The sequence below is a fragment of the Panthera tigris genome, chromosome D4, assembly GCF_018350195.1.
Source record: "Panthera tigris isolate Pti1 chromosome D4, P.tigris_Pti1_mat1.1, whole genome shotgun sequence".
Lineage (NCBI taxonomy): Eukaryota > Metazoa > Chordata > Mammalia > Carnivora > Felidae > Panthera > Panthera tigris.
In genome coordinates this window covers 25,272,033-25,297,404 of record NC_056672.1, presented here as the reverse complement: position 1 = coordinate 25,297,404, position 25,372 = coordinate 25,272,033, and the positions used below count along the sequence as shown (strand labels likewise).

The 25,372-nt window shown below is 41.0% G+C and overlaps 1 protein-coding gene across 1 annotated transcript in view; it reads left to right on the top strand.

Annotated features, from left to right (window-relative positions):
* The window catches only part of SLC28A3 (solute carrier family 28 member 3), a 60,595-nt gene extending 35,580 nt beyond the window's left edge, over window positions 1-25,015 (top strand). Inside the window, exons 9-19 of the mRNA XM_007087624.3 lie at window positions 1,173-1,253; window positions 2,679-2,759; window positions 4,709-4,834; window positions 6,481-6,611; window positions 7,770-7,938; window positions 8,317-8,514; window positions 14,920-15,001; window positions 15,976-16,074; window positions 16,314-16,434; window positions 17,275-17,430; window positions 24,710-25,015. Coding sequence (XP_007087686.1) covers window positions 1,173-1,253; window positions 2,679-2,759; window positions 4,709-4,834; window positions 6,481-6,611; window positions 7,770-7,938; window positions 8,317-8,514; window positions 14,920-15,001; window positions 15,976-16,074; window positions 16,314-16,434; window positions 17,275-17,401 — 1,215 coding nt within the window. The 3' untranslated portion in view covers window positions 17,402-17,430; window positions 24,710-25,015. The remainder of the gene's footprint in view (window positions 1-1,172; window positions 1,254-2,678; window positions 2,760-4,708; window positions 4,835-6,480; window positions 6,612-7,769; window positions 7,939-8,316; window positions 8,515-14,919; window positions 15,002-15,975; window positions 16,075-16,313; window positions 16,435-17,274; window positions 17,431-24,709) is intronic.
* The last annotated feature ends 357 nt before the right edge of the window (window positions 25,016-25,372 follow it).

The window sequence follows — 25,372 nt, the reverse complement described above, 5'->3', positions numbered from 1 at the left end:
TGTCTTTAGACTTTACCTACCCACCCACGCACCCACCACCTCCCTCTCCCCCAGAGAGGTGGCCTCTGTCCTCCCAGCCAAAGCAGAATCCCTGTGGGAACATTCAAGAGATAAGCTCCTTGAATTCCCCGAAGCTTTCAGGAAGGCACTGCTTGCCCATTAAAGCCAATAAAAGCACAGAAGTGACTGAGCTCTGCATAATGGCACAAAATGTCTTTTGATATATATTATTAATAAATTTTTCTAGATCAGATCCTGTACAAATTGTCCTCAGTCATTCTGTGCCTCTGGTGGCAGTATGTCCCTGGCCATTTAGCTGGGGAACAGAGGAGAAGGGTTACAGAGGGGTAGGAGTGTGGGGGGACCCAGCCCACAGCTCTGTGTGTTCTCTGCAGGGTGGAAACTGCTCACTGTAGAAACAGGCTATCTTGAAGGCACCCAAAGAGCTTCAGGGAAATAGGGTTCAGAAAAAGACGCTTGTGGTATCACGCAATAAACTATTTCCAAAGTTTATTTTTTAGCGGTTCAAAAACTCCATGAGTACAATAATTCTCTTCAGAGCTAAGTGAATGAATGCTTACCCTATGGGAGGCAGTTTGGGTAAGCACCCACCATGCTGTATCTGGTCTGTGCAACTTCTACAAATAAAGATCTGAGGCTGCTCACACTCTGTTTCGACCAGGATTCTCTGCCAATGAGGCTATTTAATATCAGAACTTCAAGAATATCTGCCAGTGGCCCTCAGTGTGTGGATCTAGTTATTACAAACTACCCCCTCATCGAACTTCATTCCTTCTCTAAGAAACTGAAGTAACAGCAGCTCATCATTGCCAAGAAACAAACAAACAAACAAACAAGTCATGCTTCCTATAAAATATCCTCAAGCTGATCCAGAGCAAATTCAAATAAAAGACTGTAGATGGGGAAGCTGCCTGAGAAAAGTGTCATTTAGTTCAAGAGGAGTGAACTAAATGTGTCATTTAGTTCATTGAAGTGTCATTTAGTTCATTTAGTCAAAAGTTCAAGAGGAGTTTCTAGTAGTTTTATGATGTTTCCAGGTGGGGCAGGATTGGGGAGAGGGAGGCAGAAAAGAGACCTGATCTGAAACTTAACTAACACAACTGAGGCAACATCAACCCTGGATTGCCCTCAAACCCCCATCTCACCCCCAGGTCCTGCCAATCGTGGTCTTCTTCAGCACGGTCATGTCCATGCTCTACTACCTCGGGTTGATGCAGTGGATCATTAGAAAGGTACTGGGTCTTGAAGGGACTGGCTGCTTCTTTCAGGGACAAAGTCTTAGATGCCTTTTATCCAGGATTTTCCAAAGTGCCTTTCTGTTTGTGCCAAGATCCGCCACCACCACCCCTCCACCCCAAGGTATTAGACCCAAACCAAAAAATCTTACATGTAGCCACAGAGGGAATTTTGGGGATTTCTAATGGGGCTTTGACTTACAGCCAGTGGTTACCGGCTATCTTCATAAAACCTCAGTAATTACTTCTTTAGCCAAATAATTGACTCCAGCAGACCTGACACCTGTGGAGAGAACAGCATCCTTCCTTTGTCCTGGCTGTCTACCCTGTGCCTTACACAGAATCCCTGCTTATCCTCAGGACATTGCAAAAGTGGAGACTCCTGGTCTAGGAGTGGCTACAGGATCAAAGCAAGCAAACTTTTTGTTTCTGAGGAAGTTTTATAAGCACACACACACACACACACAAGGTCTGAAAATTTCATCTCATTTCTGCCACCCCAGCGTCAGTTCTACACTTGTGTTAAATTGCAACATGAGGAAATTTGCAAGTTAGTTCAAATGCACACACACAAACGGGGCAGTGCATACAGAGTTTGGGCACAGCCATTGCCCTCCTTTGATCCTTGTAAATAAATAAAAGAGAGGGAGGTAAGAAGGGAGAGAGAGAGAGAGAGAGAGAGAGAGAGAGAGAGAGAGAGAAAGCAACAGAACACCAGCAGAATCCAGAATGTCAGCAAGAGTGTGCCAGGACCCGTGATTTTCTGATTGCTGACCTGAACACACAGCATTATTGTGCTCATGTCTAAGCAGAAAGGAAGGAGAGAATGCAACAGGAAGTTTCCATCCTGAGGTGGGCACCACAGTCTCTAGTTGGAAGGGCCAGTAGAGAAGCAGGACCATAAACCATGTTCATTTGAGAGTTAAGTAGAAAGGGCCAAACCTCATTCCACTACTTATTAGCTGGGTGATCTTAGACAAAACAACTAAACTGTTCTATGCCTCAGATTCCTTTTCTATAAAATGGCCATAATTATAGGACCTCCGTCAAAGGGGTATTATGATAATTAAATGCATTACATGGATCAAGAGCTTAAAACAGTGCTTGGAATGCAGTAAAGCCTGTCAAGAATGTAAGCAATTATTAGAATTTATTATTCTCATACAGTGTTTCAGTACAGATTTGTTTCTATAGTGAATGTATAAATTCAAGGCAAATACAATGACTCAGCCTTATCACTCAAATAGGAGGATTTGATGGGCCTACTCTGTAAACTGTAGATAAGATATACTCACACTTAGCACCATCACTGGCCTGCCAACAATTGTTGAAGGCATTTTCCTCCAAAGATTTTCATCCCTACTTTGAAGTTTTGTGTATACAAGCAACTCTTCACTGACTTTGTCCCTTATCTCTTTTCAGGTTGGATGGGTAATGCTAGTTACTATGGGATCATCTCCTATTGAATCTGTAGTTGCTGCTGGCAATATATTTGTTGGACAGGTAAGTTGTAATCTCAAAACAAAACAAAACACCTGTTGAAATGGATACTCTTACCAGAAATTAGAGTAAAAAATATAATATTATAAATATACTGGTGTTATTTTTTTTTATATGTCAGCAGAAGGGTGTCAAAATAAGGAGCCCTCAGCATTGACAATGTCCAGATTCCAGCGAGAAAAAAGAGTGTACGAGAATGATCCCTCCCAAGTGTCCCAGTGCACTAGTGTAAAATTTGGGTTCTTGAAAGTGTATGGAGAAGAAAGACGGAAAATCATTTTATCGAACTAGCAAAGCACTGGGCTCCTCCCGTTCTCAACCAATCTTTTCTGAATTAATTGAATTGTTGAGGTCTCTGATCCACCCTTCAGAGGCTAACAGGTCACCCACTCCTGTGGAGTTCACCACTTACTCTGAAGCTGCAAACATGTAACAGGGAGCCTCACATTCTGTGGTATAATGCTTGTGGTAATGAAAGAGACCAAGAAAGACTTTCCACCAATAACCCTGCAGCCGTATGAATACTTGAGTTTATTCTCAACTTGTCTGAACTGGCCAACAGTCTGTCTTGGCTGGGCCTGAAGAAAAATGCTGATGAGCAAAAGCATTCTCATCCTTCTGATCCATCACATGGATAAGTGTTTTGCCTGAAGCCCATTTAAGCAAGGAAGTATGCTGCTAGGGGGTGTCCTTCAAAACAGCAGCATTCCTATGGGGAGAATAAGTAAGATATGGTAATCATCCTCAATGCTCAGGGTATGTGGCTTTGGGAAAAATGGAATCACACACCCAAGAACCAAAGTATGAATGCTTGCCAGCACAGCTACCCAAGGAAATTGGATTTGAAGCAAAAAGCAAGTCACCCAGAGAAGCACATGGCTCCAAGTCTGAGGCTTAGAATTGTTCCAGGCAGGCTGAGCCTTATTGGTAAGCCCAGCGTGCTAGCCTGGAGTATAGTCTTTAGGGAAGGGCCCAGACTCCCTTCCCTAGGAGTTGAAATTATTATAATTATAGTCATAAAATCTCTCAGGACTAATTAGAACACCATCTTGACTTGATTACTCCTACCTGCGGGGTCAGAGAACTCATGTACTGAGTTTCTATTTAGTCCATGAAATGAAGCTCAATACATTCAATCTTACAGAACAATTACAAATAATGAGGGGAAAATTGTAAAATTGCACACATGCTTCTGTGGTGCTCAATGTTATACTTAATATGCTAAAAGTACAGCTATTATTTATGGAGAGCCCTACATTGTGGGCTGTCTGTCCTCCTTAATGGGATTCAAGCCTTTACAACTACACCCTCTCTAATTCCTTTCCACCCATGGGGAAGAGTGGGGCCTCTGAATCTCAACTAGGAAAGCACCTGTGGGCACCTGCCCTTGCTATTGCTCGTATTTTTTTTATACTTGTGTCTCTACTTCCCTGTGCTTTAAGCAAAGAGGTTTATGGTCTGTCATAATGAAGCTGGAAGATGGGAGATCACAGTGACTTGGAAATCACCAGTTCAGAAGAGCAGGGCATAGTTACTTGGGCAATAGTGTTCCAACCTTAGAAAAATGTACCTGGCCATCAGACTCCAATCCTAGGTTGGTGGGGGCCGTATATGAATTGGCCTTGCAAACTTTGCAAACCTCACACGTAACTCTATATGCACACTGACAGAGTTCAATGACCCAGACATCGATGGTATGGGTTCTCAAATGAGCATGCCTCAGAACCACCTGGAAGGCTTGTTCACACACGATTGCTCGTCCCATTCTCAGCGTTGCTGAAGCGATTGAGTCTGAGAATTTGCATGCCTGACAAGTTCCCAGGTGATGTTGATGGAGCTGGCCTGTGGTTCACTCTTAGAAATACTGCTTTAGAAAATGGAATCTTGAGTAGATTGGCACACCTTCCTAAGGTTTAAAAGGGGACGTTTAACCTGGTCTCACTTTGTTCCAGACAGAGTCTCCGCTGCTGGTCCGACCCTACTTACCACACATCACCAAGTCTGAACTCCATGCAATCATGACTGCTGGGTTCTCTACCATCGCTGGAAGTGTGTTAGGTGCATACATTTCTTTCGGGGTAAGAATGTTTGAAGATAAATTTATGGAAAATTCAACTTCTTTCTTTGCTGCTGTTGTTTCTGTGTTTTCTCTACCACTGCTACTGGATAAGGAGGCCAAAAGAGTGTCCTTTTTGCTGAATATTTGGTCGTGGTTCCTTTGGCATTTGAATGGAGAGACCCTGAGGAGCTTTGTGGCTTCACTTTCAAAACCCTGCCACCTAAACGTGCATTATATCCGAATGTGGCAGAATGAAATCATATTATGAGCTTATTTTGGCTGAACATTCAAATATGTAAAAACAACAACAAAAAAAAACCTTATTACTGTCTCTAGCAAAGGCAGTGTAGACCAGAGGTCAGCAAGGTATGGCCCCTGGGACAAACTCGATTGCTCCCTTTTTTGGTAACTAAAGTTTGACAGGAAACCAGCTACTTCTCTTCACTTCTCTTTGGCAGCTTTCATGCTACAGAGTTGAGTAGCGTGGCCTGAAAAAGCCAAAAATGTTTACTCTCTGGCCCTTCATAGAGAAAGTTTTCTGACCTGTGGCTAGTGCAGTGGGTTTCAAACCTTTCTGCACATTAGAACCATCTGATGCCCAGGCCCATACCACAGAGTAACTAAACCAGAATCTCTTAATATATATTAATATATTAATTATTAATTAATATAATTAATATAAATAATTAATATATTAATAATTAATTAATATAATTATTAATATATATTATTGACAGCCAGTTTGAGAGCTAGTGGTCTGTGGCATAGGGCTGCAGAACACAACTGATGCATGTGTCCCAAGCACAGAGCTTATAAGCCATGTGGCTTATAAGTGGAGAAATAAGCCATGTGGCTTATAAGTGGAGAAATGGAAGAACATGCAGCTTTGTGACCCAGGTGACTTATACTTCTTATAAGATAGATGGGCTTTTTTTCCTCCATTTCATCCAGGCCTCAGAGAGCCAACCAACAGGGACAGGGAAGAGAAAAAGGGTGAAAGTGATCTTAGAATAGCAGTTCTACTGAATCCCTGGATGGTCCACTCTGCCACAACCATAGGAATGCTGCCAGCAAAAATATGCAGGATGGAATAGGAGCGGGGAGGGATGTATGGATTCTAGAATTCTGAAAATACGAGGAAGAGAATGCAAAAACAAAATAACTTACAGATTAAAGGGACTCTGGATAAATGAATCTGGTATAAAGGCACCAAGGATTTCAGGAAAGCAAAAGGAAGACAGAGAGGGATCTATCCATGCCTGCATCCCCAGATATTTCCCCTATCTGCGTTGATGATGTAGTGAAATATGGGCTTTAGGGACTATTTAAACATTCAAAAGGTCAACAGAGAGGTAGAGGAATCTTCTTTGGAAGTTCTTACAACACAGGATTAATTAATCCTATTCTGAAATGATTGGATTTCGGTTTTATGCTTCTCCCCAAAGGATGTGGTCAATTAACACAAATTCCTCCCTTCCCCCTCTGACTCTCCAAGGTCATGCCGACTTGGCTCACTGAGTGTTTCCAAGCCTCCAAAGAAACCCTTTTCTGGCATAGGCTCAATTCCTGCCCTTCTCTTCTCTTGTAAGCCTTTCGGGCCATTTTCATTCTGAACACAACAGAAAGACTACACCTCAGTTGGTCTCCTTTCTCCTGAAATCACAGGTTTCAGCCTCCCACTTGTTAACTGCCTCAGTCATGTCCGCACCTGCATCATTGGCTGTGGCTAAACTCTTTTGGCCTGAGAGGGAAACACCTAAAATAACCCTCCAGAATGCCATGAAAATGGAAAGTGGGTAAGTGGGATGCATTCATCTACTTAATACAAGCTGGGGAGTTGGGGGTGGCGGGGAGGGGGTCCAAATTCAAAATACAGCAAAAAGTTGCTAATCGGAGAGCACAGTGAATTATAGTATTAAAGTGAATTTAATTTCCCAGTGACTATTAGACTTTACTAGACTTCCACAAAAATCTCTTTTCAATTCTTGAAAAACTTCCCAAATATTTGAATGTCAATACATTTCCTTAACTGTGCAATGTAGATATTTCATTTTAAAAATATATGTTTATTGAGCCCAGACTTAAGACCATCGGAAAGACATGGGACAACCATTTCTGGAAGTTTCTTATATAACAAGGAGAATTAAGGTGTGGTATAAGTATCTTTAACCCCTCTTCAATTCATTCTCTTTTGCCCTGTGCAAAAGAAAGAAAAAGGGGTGAAAAAGACAAAGGGATTTAGGATAGTCAAAAGAATTTAATTAAATGACAGAATCCACCAGTGAACATGTTGCTGAGGTTCATTCCTTGTCTGTATGTAGGGACAGTCAGAACCATGAGTGACAAGCAAGTTGTCAAAGAATACACATAATGAATATGTGTGATTCCACTTATAAAGTTAGCAAATGTGTAAATATACACAGCATATTATTTAGGCATAAAATGATGTAGGAAAAATAAAAAGAAGGGGAATGATGAGCAATTTCTAGGGAGCCAGGTACCTCTGAGATTAAAGAGAAGAGAATGAGATTAAGGAAGCAGAGGCACTCAAAGGTGATGGTGATATTCCATTTCTTAAATGAGGTCATGGATATTCAGGCCTTCCTCGAATTATTAGTTCTTATACTGTGAATATTTTATAAATATTTTCTAGTAGCTACCTTCATACAATTTTTAAATCTACAATATTTTTATCTTTTCACAGATTTTTAACTATAAATCCTCCCCCCATTAACAGAGTAGTATAACAGTTAGACACCCATATACCCATCACCTACATTCAGCAATTATAAATGCCATCATGATTTCATGGAATTTAGAAGAGTATTTTGACCCAGGCCTGAGCCTGAGAGTTTGTCCAAACAAGTGAGCTCTGATCGTGCCATTTCTACAGCTGTGATGTCCGTCTGCTGACAACACCTGGGTAATTCTGGAATTGCTATTTTTTAATAAAGTGATTCAAGGAACCTCCTAGAAGCCGCAACGCAGGGAGCATCCTCATCCATCTCCCTAGTGGCAAACATAGCTGTGAACTTGATTGCCTTCCTGGCCCTGTTGTCTTTTTTGAATGCGGCCCTGTCCTGGTTTGGAAACATGTTTGACTACCCACAACTGAGTTTTGAGGTATAATTCTATCATGTCTCTTCTCCATTTTGTTTCTGCCTATATTTGTTTAAGAATAAAATAGGTTTGTGAATTGCCTTCCCTAACAACCTATAGTATACTCTTACATAATGCACATGCCTGTCATGTATCTGCCACCCCCTATCACCCTCCTTCCCCCAACATACAGCCATTCTCTCCTGACCTCATGCCAGGAATCCAGGTTACCAATGCCGACCTTGACTCCTAATGGATAGAGATAGGTCAGACAATGTGAAGGGATTTCTGTGCTTAAAGGAGACACAGCGGCAGGGGTGGGTGATCTTATCACAAGCGTGAGGCAGAATAACCAGAAACAAATCAACATTCTAATAAAATATCTATTTTTGGGTTTTATAGATAATATGCTCCTACATCTTCATGCCCTTTTCCTTCATGATGGGAGTGGACTGGCAAGACAGCTTTATGGTTGCCAAGCTCATAGGCTATAAGACATTTTTCAATGAATTTGTGGCTTATGAACACCTCTCAAAATTGATCAACTTAAGAAAAGAGGCTGGACCCAAATTTGTGAATGGTGTGCAGCAATATATGTCAGTGAGTAAATGCTTTGATTTCTCAATACTTCTTCATCACATACATACACTTGTCGAACAGTACTAGTGCTTCTGTGTATCAAGATAGGCACTTGGGGATACAACAGAGGACAAAACAGTCTCTGATCTCATGGGCTCATAGTGAACATAGTACCTCATAATTTTCAATGGCGTTGAACTAATCCATGTGTGTGTGTATGTGTGTGTGTGTGCGTGTGTGTGTGTGTGTGTGTGTGTAGAGAAACACAGCTAATCCTTACGACTGTGATCATTTACTTTTGAGAGCTGTGGATCCGAACATAGAGTCATATGAACTGGGACTGGAATCAATCAATCAACAAATATTTGCCATATGCCTCCTATCTACAATGCAGCTATGCACTGAGGGAAGGAGTACTAAGGCATCTGCCCTCATGGGCTCATAGTCTAATCATCTTGAAAGTCTCTTCCTTCCAGCTTTTGAAATTCTATGAACTCTGAGAAACTGCCCAAATGCAAGACAGTCCCTGGGCATCTTAAAGAAGTAGTGAGACACAAGTCGATGAGGGAAGAGAAAATCTTGGAAAGTGGTCTGAACTTTGGAGACAAACATCCTGTAATGGTGTCAGGACTTCAGGTCAATAGGCTGTAAGGAGATGGTCATGCCCACTTGGCCTTGGAAGGGCTAAGGGAACTCAGGGGAAGCCATTACTTAGGTCATATTATATAGCCACATCTCCAATGTTTACTTTCCTGAAGAACAGAATTGTCACACATGTGGAAAGTCTTAGGGAAATGGTGGACATTTCTGACCACCACCATTACTCATTGAAACAAGCCACTTGTGGGGCACCTGGCTGGCTCAGTTGGTTGAGCATCCAACTTTGGCTCAGGTCAGGATCTCATGGTTTGTGGGTTCAAGCCCTGATACACGCCCTGTGCTGACAGCTCAGAGCCTGGAGCCTGTTTTGGATTCTGTGTCTCCCACTCTCACTCTGCCTCTCTCTCAAAAATAAGTAAACATTAAAAAACAAAATTAAAATTTTAAAAAGCCACTTGTAATTAAGGTTCTAGGCCTGTATTTGGCTTTAAAAGGAAAGAGGAGGAAAATCATGCTGCCCAAGGCTCTGAAATCGCCTGCCACTGAACAACACTATCATCTTCCCAGCAAAGTACCAAACATGCAAATTTACTCACATATACTACACAAATGGAACTGCCCACTCCAGGGGAGTACTGATCTGTGTTTTATGGTCCAGGTCGTTTGACCCACACATCGGATACAGTGGCTCTGTAGGTCTCCTGTTTTTCAATGTCTGTTCTTCAACTGGCCATGCAGTGCAGCTTGGCAGAATGTCTTCATTGTTTGGATGCCACCACAAACCAGTGTGCTTCCGCGCCAAAAGTAAACAATAGGCTAAATTAAGTGAATTGCTTTCCATCCCCAACTGTCAGTTGCCAGGAGAAAGTAGTTTTGTTCATGAGCTGAGCAAGCTCACGATCCCAGCAGTGCTGAGCGGGCTTGTGAACAATTAAGAGAACAGAGACACAACAGTAGAGCTGATTTGGGTTGAGGGTGAGCTCCCACCAGAGTCCGACCCACAGGAGAGATCTGGAGACAGGAATTCAGTAGCTTCTGCTACTGTCGAGTCATAATGGCAAAAGCATTTTGTTTTTTCCCATTTCTTATTTCCAGTCGACAAAATGGGGATGAGTCCCTGCAGTTTTTGTTTACCAACCAACAAGCAGTGGGGATGTCACAGCATCTCCTGGAAAAGGCAACACATGACTGAAGCATAAGATCTGGGTCCCTGAGGCAAAACCCAGTGTTGTCCAGGTCAGAATATGTACGTAGCATGTCATCTGCAAAATGAGCTCTTCCTTACCCCATCGTCTTTTCTTTCCCAGAATAAAAGTAATACTTTGTGGCATAAAAACAGACACTCAGATCAGTGGAACAGAATAGAGAACCCAGAAATGGACCCACAAACATATGACTAATCTTTGACAAAGCAGGAAAGAATATCCAATGGAATAAAGACAGTCTCTTCAGCAAGTGGTGCTGGGAAAACTGGACAGCGACATGCAGAAGAATGAACCTGGACCACTTTCTTATACCATGCACAAAAATAAATTCAAAATGGATGAAAGACCTAAATGTAAGACAGGAAGCCATCAAAATCCTCGAGGAGAAAGCAGGCAAAAGCCTCTTTGACCTTGGCCCCACAGCAACTTCTTACTCAACCCGTCTCCAGAGGCAAGGGAAACAAAAACAAAAATGAACTATTAGCACCTCATCAAAATAAAAAGCTTCTGCACAGCGAAGGAAACAATCAGCAAAAGGCAAACGATGGAATAGGAGAAGATATCTGCAAATGACATATCACATAAAGGGTTAGTATCCAAAACCTATAAAGAACTTATCAAACTCAACACCCAAAAAATAAATAATCCAGTGAAGAAATGGGCAAAAGACATGAATAGACACTTCTCCAAAGATGGACAACCGACACATGAAAAAATGCTCAACATCACTCATCATCAGGGAAATACAAATCAAAACCACAATGAGCTACCCCTTCACACCTGTCAGAATGGCTAACATTAACAACTTTGCGCTGCTGGTGGGAATGCAAACTGGTGCAGCCACTCTGGAAAACAGTATGGAGGTTCCTCAAAAAAAGTAAAAATAGAACTACCCTATAACCCAGCAATTGCACTAGTAGGTATTTATCCAAGGGATACAGGTATGCTGTTTCAAAGGGACACATGCACCCCAATGTTTATAGCAGCACTATCAACAATAGCCAAAGTATGGAAAGAGCCCATCCATAGATGAATGAATGGCTAAAGAAGATGTGGTATATATATACAATGGAGTATTACTCGGCAATCAAAAACAATGAAACCTTGCCATTTGTAACTACATGGATGGAACTAGAGGGTATTATGCTAAGCGAAATTAGTCATACAGAGAAAGGCAAATATCATATGACTTCACTCATATGATGAATTTAAGATACAAAACAGACAAACACAAGGGAAGGAAAGCAAAAATAATATAAAAACAGGGAGGGGGATAAAACATAAGAGACTCTTTTTTTTTTTTTTTTTTTAATTTTTTTTTTAATGTTTATTTATTTATTTTTTTATTTTTTTATTTTATTTTTGGGACAGAGAGAGACAGAGCATGAAGGGGGGAGGGTCAGAGAGAGAGGGAGACACAGAATCGGAAACAGGCTCCAGGCTCTGAGCCATCAGCCCAGAGCCTGACGCGGGGCTCGAACTCACGGACCGCGAGATCGTGACCTGGCTGAAGTCAGACGCTTAACCGACTGCGCCACCCAGGCGCCCCCATAAGAGACTCTTAAATACGGAGAGCAAACAGAGGGTTGCTGGAGGGGTTGTGGGAGAGGGGATGGGCTAAATGGGTAAGAAGCATTAGGGAAATCATTGTTGCATTATATGCTAACTAACTTGGATGTAAATTATAAAAAAATGTTTAAGTAATACTTTGTATATTTATTTATTTACACTTAATTTATACATACCATCATACAGAATTCAAAAGTCACAAAAAGGTGAAAAGGAAAAGGAAGTCACCCCCCTATATCTCTGCCACTCAGCTCTTCTCCCTGTAACCATAACGCTCATTGTTCTTAAACTTGCTCTTTGCACATAATAACCTATCTCAGATCCCTTTCCCCATCAGTGTCTGTGAAATAGTATTCTATGGTATGAACACACCATTATCTAATTTAACCAGTCCCTTGTTGATGGACACTGTTATCCATTTTCTGCCATTGGAAGTAATGCAATGACTGTCCTTGTACGTATGGTATCTCTGCTCATGTGCAAGAACTGCATGATGCATTATTATTTTCCCAGTGCAGCTCTTCCCATCACGTAATCTTGCACATTTATGGGGGAAGGCAAAGTGGAATCATTTCAGCCTCCTTTTCCTCTTATTTTAAAACCTTACATGGCCACATCTGTGTATCCCCTTCCCACAGAGCTCCAAAAAGAGGAAAGAGGAATCTCAAGCACTTTGTGCCATCTTCCTCCCCACAGTCTCTTAATAAGCCTGCCTGTTTTTGAAGCTTATTGAACTAAATGAAAAGCACTAGAGAGAGCAGGGAATGACAATGAGCTTTTCCGGAAACAGCAGACTGCTCAAATACTTGAAATATTTTTTCCTGCCTGCAATATGCACACTGATTGAAAATTTCAACAAAGGCATTCTCAGAAACCACGAAAGAGAAGAGGGTCCTTATAATCAACAAAAAATTTACCATGACCACTTGAGTCTTGAATGTGAGCTTTAAAAAATCCAGTTAGTTGGGGAGGTGGGGGGTGGAGGATAAAAAGGCACCACTACTTTTGAATGCAGTATTTTCCTGGTCTGTTCTTTAAACAAAATCATAGATTTTTCAGGATTTTGGAAAAGAAAATAATTGCCTCAGTTGTGTGGGTGCCTTTGCCAGATTGGGTGACCTTCTGGTGGACCATAGAGTCCACTTAATCTTCTAAGTGTCCTGTGGTCAGTCCCTCAACCTGAGAAAGAATGATCTGTCCTGAGCAGCACCTCCTGGCTATCAGAATAGAGCCAGAGGACTATGTTCACGCTTCTAAGAATTTACCTTCCATCTTCCTACTGCCCTGTGAAAGGACTCATTCATTCTCCTACTTCTAAAGGGGCACCTAATATTCCTATGGGATGGTTAGAGCTGGGGACCAAAGAAAGACAAGCACACTACCACAGCCAGCATGAAAGGAACTCCTAAGATATCTGTGAGTTTCCATTTTATTAATATAATTCCTTTTCACAGAAGTATAATTCACATACCAAAAAAGGCCCTTTTTTGGTGTATATACAAGTTTTGATCAATGTATCATCTGTGTAACCACAACCACAATGAACATATAGAACATTGCTATCACAGCTAGGAATTTTCTCTCCTGGCAAGTTGCAGTCAAAAATACCCCCACCCACCTCCTCATTCCCAGACAGCCTGACCCTTCTTTCACTCTCTATTACTTTTACTTGTAAAATTTCATACAAATGGACTCGCTTCATCTTGTTTCACGCATCCATTATTTTCCTTCCTACCACAGAGTAGTATTCTGTCTTATGGATATCCATAATTTGTTGATCCACTTGCCTGTTGAAGGACATTTGGGTTGCTTCCAGCTTGAAGCTGCTATGAATACAGCTGCCATAAACACTCACGTACAATCTTCTTGTGGACATATGTTTTTATTTCTCCTGGGAAAATTCCGAAGAGTGTTATTGCTGGGTCATACAGGCTATGCCTATTAACTTGATAGAAACTGCTGAGTATGTTTGTATTTTATAAACAGGCTGTGTCCTGTTACATTCCCACCAACAATGTACAAGATTTCCAATTGTTCCACATCCCCATCAACACTTTGTATTGTCCAATTTTTTTTAGCCATTTTTGTGGTATCTTATTGTTTTGATTTGCATTTCCCTGGTGACTAATGATGTCAAATATCTTCTTGTGCTTTTTGACCATTTACGTGTCTTTTGTGAAATCTCCTTAACTGTTTTTTATCGGGTGCTTGTCTTCTCATTAAATTATAACAGCTTGGGGTACCAGGGTGGCTCAGCTGGTTGAATGTCCAACTCTGGATCTTGGCTCAGGTCACGATCTCAAGGTTCATGAGTTCATGCCCCATATTGGACTCTGTGCTGACAGGACAGAGCCTGCTTGGAATTCTCTCTCTCTGTCTCTCTCTCTCTCTCAAAATAAATAAATAAATAATAACAGCTCTTTATACATTCTAAGTAAGTCCTTTGTCTCACAAATGTAATGTGAGTATTTTCTGGGACCAATTTTATATCTTCAGTAGCTAGCACTGTGCCTGGCACATTATAGCAGGTGGCCAGGTCATACTGAACATTAGAAGTTTTCATCAGGGACACCTCGATGGCTCAGTCACTTAAGCTTCCGACTTCGGCTCAAGTCATGATCTCACATTTCACCAGTTCTAGCCCTCCATTGGGCTCCATGCTGATAGTGCGTGGCCTGCTTGAGATCCTCTCTCTCTTTCTCTGACCCTTCTGTGCTCTCTTGCTCTCTCTCTCTCTCTCTCTCTCTCAAACTAAATAAACTTAAAAAAAAGTTATCATTGGGCAGAAAGTAGCGTTTGTAGAGGCCAAGACTACCAATTCCAACTCCTTTATAGAGAGTCTCCGAATCCACACAGCCCCTTTCTCTCTCTCAAAATTCAAGGGGAAATGGAAAAAAAGAGTCTACAAACCAACAGGTGTTTGACATCACGCACTGCACATTTACTCGCCAATATTGATTTCATAGTCAGAAAAGGAAGCCTAGTTAGGATATCAGATTTACTAAGCTGGGTCACACCATGTATACACCTATATGTTTATGCTTATTTACAGATTCGTTCTGAGACAATTGCCACTTATGCTCTCTGTGGCTTTGCTAATTTCGGTTCCCTAGGAATAGTGATCGGCGGACTCAGTAAGTGAAAAGAATATACTTCAACAATGTATGTAACATAAACATACTTTCAATATCCATCTTGTTCTGTAACATTATTTGTGTCGGGGGAAAAAAAGGCCCTGGGACAGGAATAAATCCTTTGGGGTCCATTTTTTATCCCTGCTCTGCAATATAGTTTTCCCATGTATATCCAAGCCAACCTCAGGAAGAATTTGTCCAAATGTACAAGTTCTTCTCCACCCAGGGGTGAGATAGGTTCCACTTTGTATGCCAATTGCAGTAGATTTCTAATGGCCAGGTGAGGAAGGATTCTGAGGCCCAATGAAAGTGGGAAAATGCTGTGAATAGTTAGTGATGTCTGCACAGAAGTAGATGGTGACGATGAGTTGCAGATCTTTGGATCTTTCCTTGAAATTTGTTTGGCCTTGCATGCCATATATACTGTGGTGAAATTTAGGATAAAACTTAGGACTTGTTTCCTCTGTAGAAAATGGAAGAGTCTGGGGTGCCTGGGTGGCTCAGTTAGTTGAGTGTCCAACTCTTGATTTTGGCTCAGGTCATGATCTCACGGTTTGTGAGTTTGAGGCCTGCGTAGGGCTCTGCACTGACAGCCCAGAGACTGGTTGGGATTCTCTCCCTCCTTCTCTCTCTGCATCCCCCTTCCTCTCTCTCTCTCTCTCTCTCTCTCTCTCTCTCTCTCTCTCTCTCTCTCAAAAATAAATAAGTAAACTTAAAAAAAAGAAAAGAAAATGGAAGCCTCTGGGCCTTCTGGTATGAACAAGTTTCTTCCCTTCCTCCCATGTCAGAGAACTTCTCTGGACACGCAGCTAATTCATCACTAAGCTCTTGAATCTTGATTTTCCCAGCTAATTTGGAAAAAAAGAAAAGTCACTGACCTGACATGCCTAGCCTCAGAACAGTTCTCAGAGTCTGGGAATTTGGAATTCTAATTAACGATCTCAACATTAATCTCATATTTTCATGTTCCCCAGCATCCATGGCTCCTTCCAGAAAGCATGATATCGCCTCAGGGGCAGTGAGAGCTCTGATCGCTGGGACCGTCGCCTGCTTCATGACAGCCTGCATTGCAGGTACCGCCTGCCGTCCTCTGTGTCCTATCTCCCCAAATCCACAGAATGGCAGCTTTTGGGGGGGGGGGCATGCCTCCAACCCAAATGTGCAGCATATGCCACCGCAGAAAGCTGAGAGGCAGAGCTGCTGTTGAGCATATTGCCAAGTGAAATGTGCAGAGCATGGTGGAGAAGCTAAGAACAGAAGGAAGGCTCGGTAACATTAATTAATAAAATAAATGGCACTTTTCCACTTCCAGGGATGCTCTCCAGCACCCCAGTAGACATCAACTGCCATCTCATTTTGGAGAATGCCTTCAATTCCAGTTTGCCTGCAAACACCACTGAGGTGGTATCTTGTTGTCAAAGTCTATTGAACAGGTAGTGTATTCTTGGTTATAACTTCTGCCATTATTAATAGACATATTAGGCCTAAAGATGCAACCCACTTCTTTTTATAACTTTATAACTGTTTAAAAATGAGAACTTGTGCAGCAATTCTAAACCACCTTTCATTTTGACATTTCTCAGCTAAGACTAGGATCTATAATACTAGCTAGTGCTGCGCAAGCATTTCTTATGCCCCAGCTTTGCGATAGGCACTTTGTATGAATTCTCACACTTAAACCTTGAAACCACAGCATAAGTTAGGAACTATTGCTCTTTTTAGTGTTTGATAAAATTGGGGCTGGAGAAGGCTCTACCACTTTCCCAAGCAAAATGAATGTAAGCACAATCAAGATACAAAATTTAGGTTTTTCTGCCCACAGAGCCCATGCCCTTGACTAGCTAGCTGGCACTGCCTCTCTTTCAAGGGGATCAAGCCGTGCAGGCTGTCCTGATGACATGGTGACAGTGATGATGTTGGGCTACAGTGCATGACGGACCACCAGTGACCCTTACTGGCCACTCTCACCCTCTATAGTTTCTATCTGAAAAATCAATATCCCTACCCTAGGTGCCCTTCTTAAGGTGCAGGTGTTTTATGAGGATTGATTCTTTGTTTATTCTGGAAGACAGAGGGGGAATCCTTGAGTCCAAACAGGATTTCAGAGTCAAAAACTAATTCTCTGGTGCCTCTGTCCTTAATCCACCCTAACCTGAATGTGAGGGAAGAAATCAGCTTCCTGCCCTTTGCTACTTTTAATGTGTCATCTTCTGCTCATCTACTGTCTCTGTCTTCAAAGACTCAACTAACTGTTTTATTCCACTTTCCACCAGCACTATTGTCAATGGTCCTGGTGACGTCATCCCAGGAGGAAACCACACCTTGACTTCTTTAAGGGGCTGCTGCATATTGCTGACTCCACCAACACTGAACTGCAGTTGGATCCCTAATGCATTTTGAGTTCAGCTACTTCTCCAACAGAACTCTAGGTACAGTTGCTGAATTTTCTACTTTGGGGAGGAAAAGAAAAACTGTTCTTCACAGATGGAAAGTCCCATCATGGAATCAGCTTTCATTGGAAAGAAGAAAAACAGGAATGAACACTGCAGATCTCCAGCATCATCCCCCTCTCCGGCCCTCCCTTCCCCAGACCCTTCCCCACTGACAACCACTATGATATCTCAAGATGTGTCTCCAGTCCCAGAGATGTTTTCTGACCCTAGAATTTTATGATAGTTTGACCAGAATACAGATATAAATGGTTGCTCATGACAACGGGAGTATGGCTCAGCCACACCCAGAGTGGCTCACTTCTCAAACATCTCAGGGGAGGTCACTGCATTCACCTGGACCTTGAATCTCACATGGAGAATCGTTTATCACCCAGTCATTGCCTACCCTGGGGAGGTCCTACAGAAATCAAGAGTGCACCAGGATTACATTTAGACCATTCTAAAACCAGGTTTTAAATCCCATGTGCTTAGGTAGACCAGTCAGCTTACCCCCAAACTATGGTGTAATAACAAATAAGCCAAAAACCGTGGTGACTTACAAGTTTATTTTTCCCCTCACACCATATGCTTATGGAGGGTCGATTTGGGCTGTATTTCATGTTGTCTTCACTTCCAGAACACAGGCTAAAGGAGCAGCCACTATGTGGGGTATACTGGGACAGGGGGGAAAGGTGGCCCTTAAATTTTCTGCTAGGGAGAACCCTTCACTTCTACTACCTTCCATTACCTGAAGTTAATCATATGACAAGCACAATGTCAATGGTTATGGATGAATTATCCTGTCCTCGGGAGGGATAGTGAGTATTTTGAAGAAACAACATGATATACTATGTGGATGCATGATTTCCATGTCTCTCTTCAATGTGTCAACATGTTATAGAGTGTAACTGAAAGCCTACTCATGCATAAATTTGGTTATGTTACTGGTGACAACACTGGAAAATGGCACTACTTTTCATTCCAAAGGCCACTTAAGGACCATTTGAGAAGAGGAATAATTCCTGGTTATTGAAACCCTTCCACCAATACTTCCATTAACCAGGAAAGAATCAGCATCAAAGTCGCTTACTGAGTATCAAAGAAGAACCTTAATGGGTTCTGAGATTTGATATGTGTCAGAAGAAGAATCCAGAGTCAATGGCAGGGTGCTCTTTAATGAAATGCTCATTGCCAATTCTCTTAATAGCTCAAAGACCACATTGTGTGAGGAAACACAAACACCAATGACTGAGCCAAAAGGTGATTCACAAGTAAGAAAAAATGCGGGAAAAGGTTTGGGAATACCTGAAGTAATTTATTTTATTTATGCTTTCTTTCTTGTTCATGCACAATTTTTTGAAATATATATGTAAATACCTTGGTGTGTGTGTGTGTGTGTGTGTGTGTGTGTGTGTGTGTGGCGGTGGTGGTAAAGGATGAAATTAAATACCCAAAGGATTCTTAAAATTTTTTTAATGTTTATTTATTTTTGACAGAGAAAGAGAGAGAGTGTGAGGGGGGGCAGGGGACAGAGAGAGAAGGAGACACAGAATCTGAAGCAGGCTCCAGGCTCCAAGACCTGAGAGAAAGTCAGGCACTTAACCTACTGAACCACCCAGGTGCCCTGAAAAGACTCTTTATCTTAAGTATAATATACTAGGATATTTATAACTATTGATCATTTGTATCAAATTATTCTTGGAACTCATGTGCCCTTGCAAAATTTAGACTTTATTTTAGGAAAACATATTTGCATGACTTTTCCCTCTGCTCTCTGTGTTTTTGTGTCACCCTTCATAAAAGCCCGTGATGTAGTACGTCAAGGGTGCCAGTTATTCATATGTTGGTTCTCTCTGGTCTACTATGACTAATGTGTTTCTAACTCTTTTTTTCCTCATTTTAATTCTTTGTATTTTCCTATGTTGTTTTATTCCTGACACTCTCTTCTTATTCCTTCTCAAAGAGATTTGTTGTTTCTAGCATGCCTCTCTGGCCAACTAATTTGCAAAGTCCACCTGTTGCCATTATCGTTCTTTGGATGTTGATGGCTCTTCTCCAAACTCTTTTATTTCAAGGAAAACTTAATCCTCACTGTCCTGTTTCTTCAAGTCTTCTTTTTTCAAGTGCAGAATGTAATACCCATTTGTAATAAAAAGGGACAAACACACACAGACCTTTCTTCAAACACACATAAGAGTGTTGAGGAGTTGTTGCTTCTACATAGCTAGAATGAGTCTACTTACATATCACCTTCAACTTCTTTTCACTTGGCAATATACTTTGGACATTCCTACCAAGTTATTATATATAGTTCTAGCTCTAGCCTTCCCTTCCCACGTGTGTGTGTGTGTGTGTGTATGTGTGTGTGTGTGTGTATGTGTGTGGTGTGTCTGTGAGAGAGAGAGAGAGTTAAATATCTTATTTTCTTTCTCCTTCCCTCCTCTTCCCTGTCTCTGGCCTACCACACATGGGTAACCCTAGTTAGATAACCTGATATATAGCTTTCTGTACTTCCCTTTCACGTTCGGGTCATATTTTATAAACATATCTATCATTGAGGATTTTACCATACTGGAGCTACTCACATTTCTCTATAGTTTACTTTTCTTCTATAATAATACTTTGTGAATATTCAAGTCCACTGGCAAAACTTTAATAATTTTTTTCAAAGGCATCATAATATTCCTTGACATATTATGTATCTGCATTAACCACTCCGTTCAGGACAAGGATCCACTTTGGGGGTTGTTTGAGGACTACTTTGAATCATATCTGCCCACTTACTTTGCATATTAGTGATTTTATTCTATAGCAGTGCTATCTGACAGAAGTATAATGGAAGTCACATGTGATATAAAATTTTCTAGTGACCACTTTAAAAATGTACAAAGAAACTGGTAAGATTAATTTTAATAATGTATTTGACCCAATATATCCATGATATTATCATTTTAATGAATTATTTTATATTCTTTTTATTGAACTATCCTTTAAAATCTAGTATATATTTTATACCTAGAGCATACACTAAGACACTATATTTTCATTGGCAATACTCGGTCTATATTTAGATTCCATAAAATTTACAGTTGAAAAGGAAATGCATACACCCAAATTGTTCCAAACACACTCAAAAGCTTTCCAATAACTGAAATGAGTATCAGTTGTTAAAGTAAAATTTTAGTTCCTCAGTTCCACATATGAAATAGTTCCACAATTCAATTATTAGTAGCTACCATATTAGACAGTGCAATTCTATAAGATGGTTTTCTAGGTCCACTAAAGTGACACATATATTTGGTGTTAGTATATGTTGCCAGATTGCTTCTTGGAGAAATATGTTGTCTTGACTTTTACCTGCTTTGTGATATAATCTTTCCAATGTGTTTTATTCATCTACCTCTGTGTGTAGGTGTGATATTTCTTGTCAAATGCTACATGTTCACATAAATCTCATGCGGATTTCTTTTTTAATACTTTCCATCCTTAAACTGAGGAGGGCATATTATTCCTGAGTCATATGAGAAAGAATAATAAGGGTACGGACCAGACGAACGAGTTGGTGACCACTTTGGACTTGTTGCATCCAGAAACCTTATCAATCCCCTGTCCATGTTGAATGGCTCGGGACTGGTTGAAAGTTTCCCTCCTCCCAGTGAAACCACTTCATGGAATTTTTGGTACATGGTGATGTCTCCACTCTTCTTTGGCAAACATAAAAGCTAGAGGGCTGTTTGTTCCTCCTGGTTTGTCCTACACTAACCTACCCATAGTCCTCTAAGATGGCAAAGTTGGGACATCTGTATGCTTCCTATATGTTCATTCAATTGTTGTCTGAGGTCACTCAATGCTGACAGCATGTTGCTGTGAATCTATGCACCCCGAGCTTCTTTCAAGACAAGGCTGTGACATCTATTTTGAAGAATTCTACACTCTGTCTAGTCTGCCCATGAAATTTGAAGTCCCCAGACTTCTCTCTGTGTCTATCTTGACACCAATACAGCTTTCACTAATCTGAAAGCCCTTTTTTTCAAATGTTTTTATTTATATTTGAGGAGAGAGAGACAGAGAGAGAGAGAGAGAGAGAGAGAGAGAGAGAGAGAGAGAGCAAGTGGGGGAGGGGCAGAGAGAGAGGGAGACAGAATCCAAAGCAGGCTCCAGGCCCTGAGCTGTCAGCACAAAGCCCTATGTGGGGCTTGAACTCATGAGCGGTGAGATCATGACCTAAGCCAAAGCTGGACACTTAACCAACTGAGCCATCCAGGCGCCCCTGAAAGCCCTTTTTTAAACACAGTATTGTGGGTCCAGCTATGAGTATTTCCTACTTTTAATGAAAATGAAAGTTTGCTTTTCTGCTGCTTATTCTCATTTTCCGTCGGTTTGCAAAAGGAGAGGGAACCAGAAATGGCATTTCTCTCACCAATCCAGAAACTATGGTTCCAAACAAATTCTCTGGGCCTGCGGAGGCCTTACAGTCCCAGCAAAGAATAAATTGTAGCCATGGGGTATGGAGAATTTTCTTTGATTTTTTTTATATTCCATTGGTAAAATCAGTATACCCAAGCAGTGAAGTCTGAGTGAGAAGGTCTCCGTAACTACCCAGATTACTAACATGCATTCATTTTGAAAATGCTCCCAACTCATTGCTTTATATTTCTGTAGTTTCATGAGGCTGGTAGGCCACTGTGAAGGGCTTAAAGTGTACACTTGCCCAGTGAGACTGACTTCCAATTACAGAACAATTCCCAAATCAGCCCTGCTTGTAAAGGAGGTATTGACGGACACAGTGTGCCAGGAACTACCCTAAGTGTACTGGAGGCCGGGAAGGGGAGGCAATCGTTCACATTTTAAATAGGCAGGAGCACAGGACTTAAGAAATGTCTGGAACAGGTGCACCATATGGTGCTAATGAACCATATGGTCCTGAGAAAAGCTACTTTTTTACAACCTGTTACTTAATTTTGAAAAATGTTTTAAGGTCAGGCAGGAAGGAAAGTATACACTTAGCCCTTCTTTTTCTGGACCTTAAGACAGCATAAGCTTATGATAATTATGTTTCCTTTTATACTACAAGGCAATGTGATTGACCTCTGGATGTAGAGTGATTAATTTCAACCTCAGTCATTAGTGGACTACTTGGCATTTTCATTTCAAGGGACTCTAGAAAATAAACAATGGGTCTGCACCAAGCCATCCCCTTTTACACGTTATGCCTTTTGCAAAATGGGAGGACAAGTTTCTAATAGTGGGGATACAGCCTGTAATCACAGAAGAGAGAAAAGCATTTAAATGACAACCTCTTAATATAGTCCTCTGGCAATGGACAACCAGCCACTTTACCATGAGAAACCAAGATTAGGGAAAAACCTATGACTTGCAAGCTATGTTAATATGCAGGATCAGCCCTACATCTTCCATGTGCTGGGCATGCTTCCAGTAATTTCCATAAAGTAAGAGGATTGTAGAATCCTAGGTCATTCAGAAATGTTTCCATCTCCTCTAGCCACCCCCTACCCCAGTCACATTAGAGTCACCAAACCCGTAGATTATAATGGCTAAGAGGAGAGTTGGGGGCAGTATTCCTTGGTCTAATCTAAGTCCCTTCAACTGCAGACTATCCACCTCATTCCATAATTGTTTGCCCATATGTCTGTCTGTCCACTAGACTATCAATTCCTATGTGTATCTCCAATACCTAGCACCTAGCATCTAGCAGACATTCAATAAATATCTTCTCATGCATTGAATAAACAATGACAAAGGTCAGCCAAATGGCTGACTTTCACATAAGCAGGAACAGTTAATTGGATCACTTTTAAAAACTTTTAAAAATCTCATCAAAAATTCATACTCGTGATAAAAATTGCAAATGGTATGCAAGTGTATGACTGAGAGATTGGAAACTTTCTTCCAACCTCTATGTAGTCCCCATAGTTAGCCACAGTTAACACTTTGGTGTCATGGCTAATTTTTCTCTTTATGATAAACTACCGTAAGTTGTAACAAACTAAACTGGATAAGTCTTCTTTCAAGCTCAATGCCTGAATCACTTTCATATTCCATCTGTTGGCAACATCAGGTACGTCTTGTTTGCTTGTCTTGTAACACTGTATGGTACGATGATTAGCAAGCCAAGTTCAGGAGCCTGGCCTTCCTGATAACCTGCAAGGCCAGTCTACTATTTACTAATGTTTCCTATGTTGAAGCTAAATGGAATCGTTAAAAGCATCCTAATCCCCGCTTCAAAAAAAAAATTTTTTTTAGCAAATTTTAAAAAATCCTAATCCCCAATATAAATAGGTGTATTTTAAACAGCCAGATTCCTTGTGCTTAAATGAGCAACTGTTCTGCTATTGGATTTGGAAAAGCTCTTATAGAAAATGGAAAACAACAAGCCAATTGGTGCTGCTGACAGGGGTGGAAGGGAGTATGTTTCAGCAGCTAAGAATCCACCTCTGGAGCTGAACTGCCAGGGTTCAAACCCTGGCCCTGGACACTTGTTCCATTACCTTAGAAATTCCAATGACCTCTCTATGCCTCATTTTCCCCATCTGTAAAATCAAAATCAACCTATCTCCTCCCCCATATTTTTTATGACAAGTAAATGAGTTAAGTCATGTAAAGCACTTAGAAGAATGCCTCCCTGAGAAAGGCTATAAAATACACTCCTTTTTGTCATTGAAGTATAATATATATATGGTAAATGCACAGATTCTAAGTGTACAGTTTGATGAGTTTGGACAAACGGATGCACCCGTGTGGCTATCATCCCAATCAAGATGGAGCATGTTTCCATGATTTCAGAAAGTTCCCTGGGAATCTACCCGCCCCTCCCAGAAAAGCCGGATTTTCTTTTCCCCCTCCCAAGATTGGTTCAGATAAACAGCTCAGATGGAACTTCATATAAATGGAATCACACAGCAAATGCCTGCTTGTCTCTCGCTTCAGCATAAGGTATTTTAGCTTTATCTAGTGGGCCACTCTTTTATTGTTGTCATTACATCGTATGAATGTACCACTATTTATCTGTCCATTCTGCTCCTGATGGACATTTAGGTTGTTTTCAGTTTTTGCAGAATACACATTTTTGGAAAAAAAAAAAGCTTCCATTTGCCACACATTCTTAGGTGTTTCAAAAGACTTTAAGCTTAGGAAATATAAATTGGAATGTGAAGAAGGCATTGTTTAGCCACATGGGGGTTGGTTTGCTCCTTATCACCCTTTCTCTCCCTCATAATCTTGCTGAGTCTTTTTATTTATATGTTGTTCTTCACAGGGATTTTCAAGATGGTTGGCTTCAGGTCACAGACTGGAAGATCAGTGATGATGGAGCTTCGGAAGGGAATAACAGGGAAGCTAGAGCACCAAGAGTGACCTCTTGGCTGAAGAAAGTGTTGGTTTGCTTGAGGCTACGCTACATAATGGTACTTTCACTGTACTGCATTTTGAGAAAATTCACTCGGCTTTTCTAAGTCTCAAATAAAAGTAAAATTTACATTAGCATTTGACCTCATAGAACTATAGTGCTGGAATATGAATTAAAAATACAAATGAGGGGCTCACTCGGTTAAGCATCTGACTCTTGATTTCAGCTCAAGTCATGATCTTATAGTTTGCAAGTTCAAGTCCCATGTGGGGTTCTGCACTGACAGCCCACAGCCGGCCTGGGATTCTCCCTCTCTCACTCTATCTGCCCCTCCCCTGCCTGGGCTCTCTCTCTCTCTCTCTATCTATCTATCTATCTCTCCCTGGTTCTCTCAAAAATAAACTTAAAATTTTTTTAATAAATAAAAAAAAGTATATGTATATGTATATGTATATGTATATGTATATGTATATGTATATATGTGGGTATATATATGAACTGTAAAAATACCTCATATCTTGAAAGTACGGTAGGAAAGCCTGATGAGCATGCAAGGTGAACTCTGATCATACC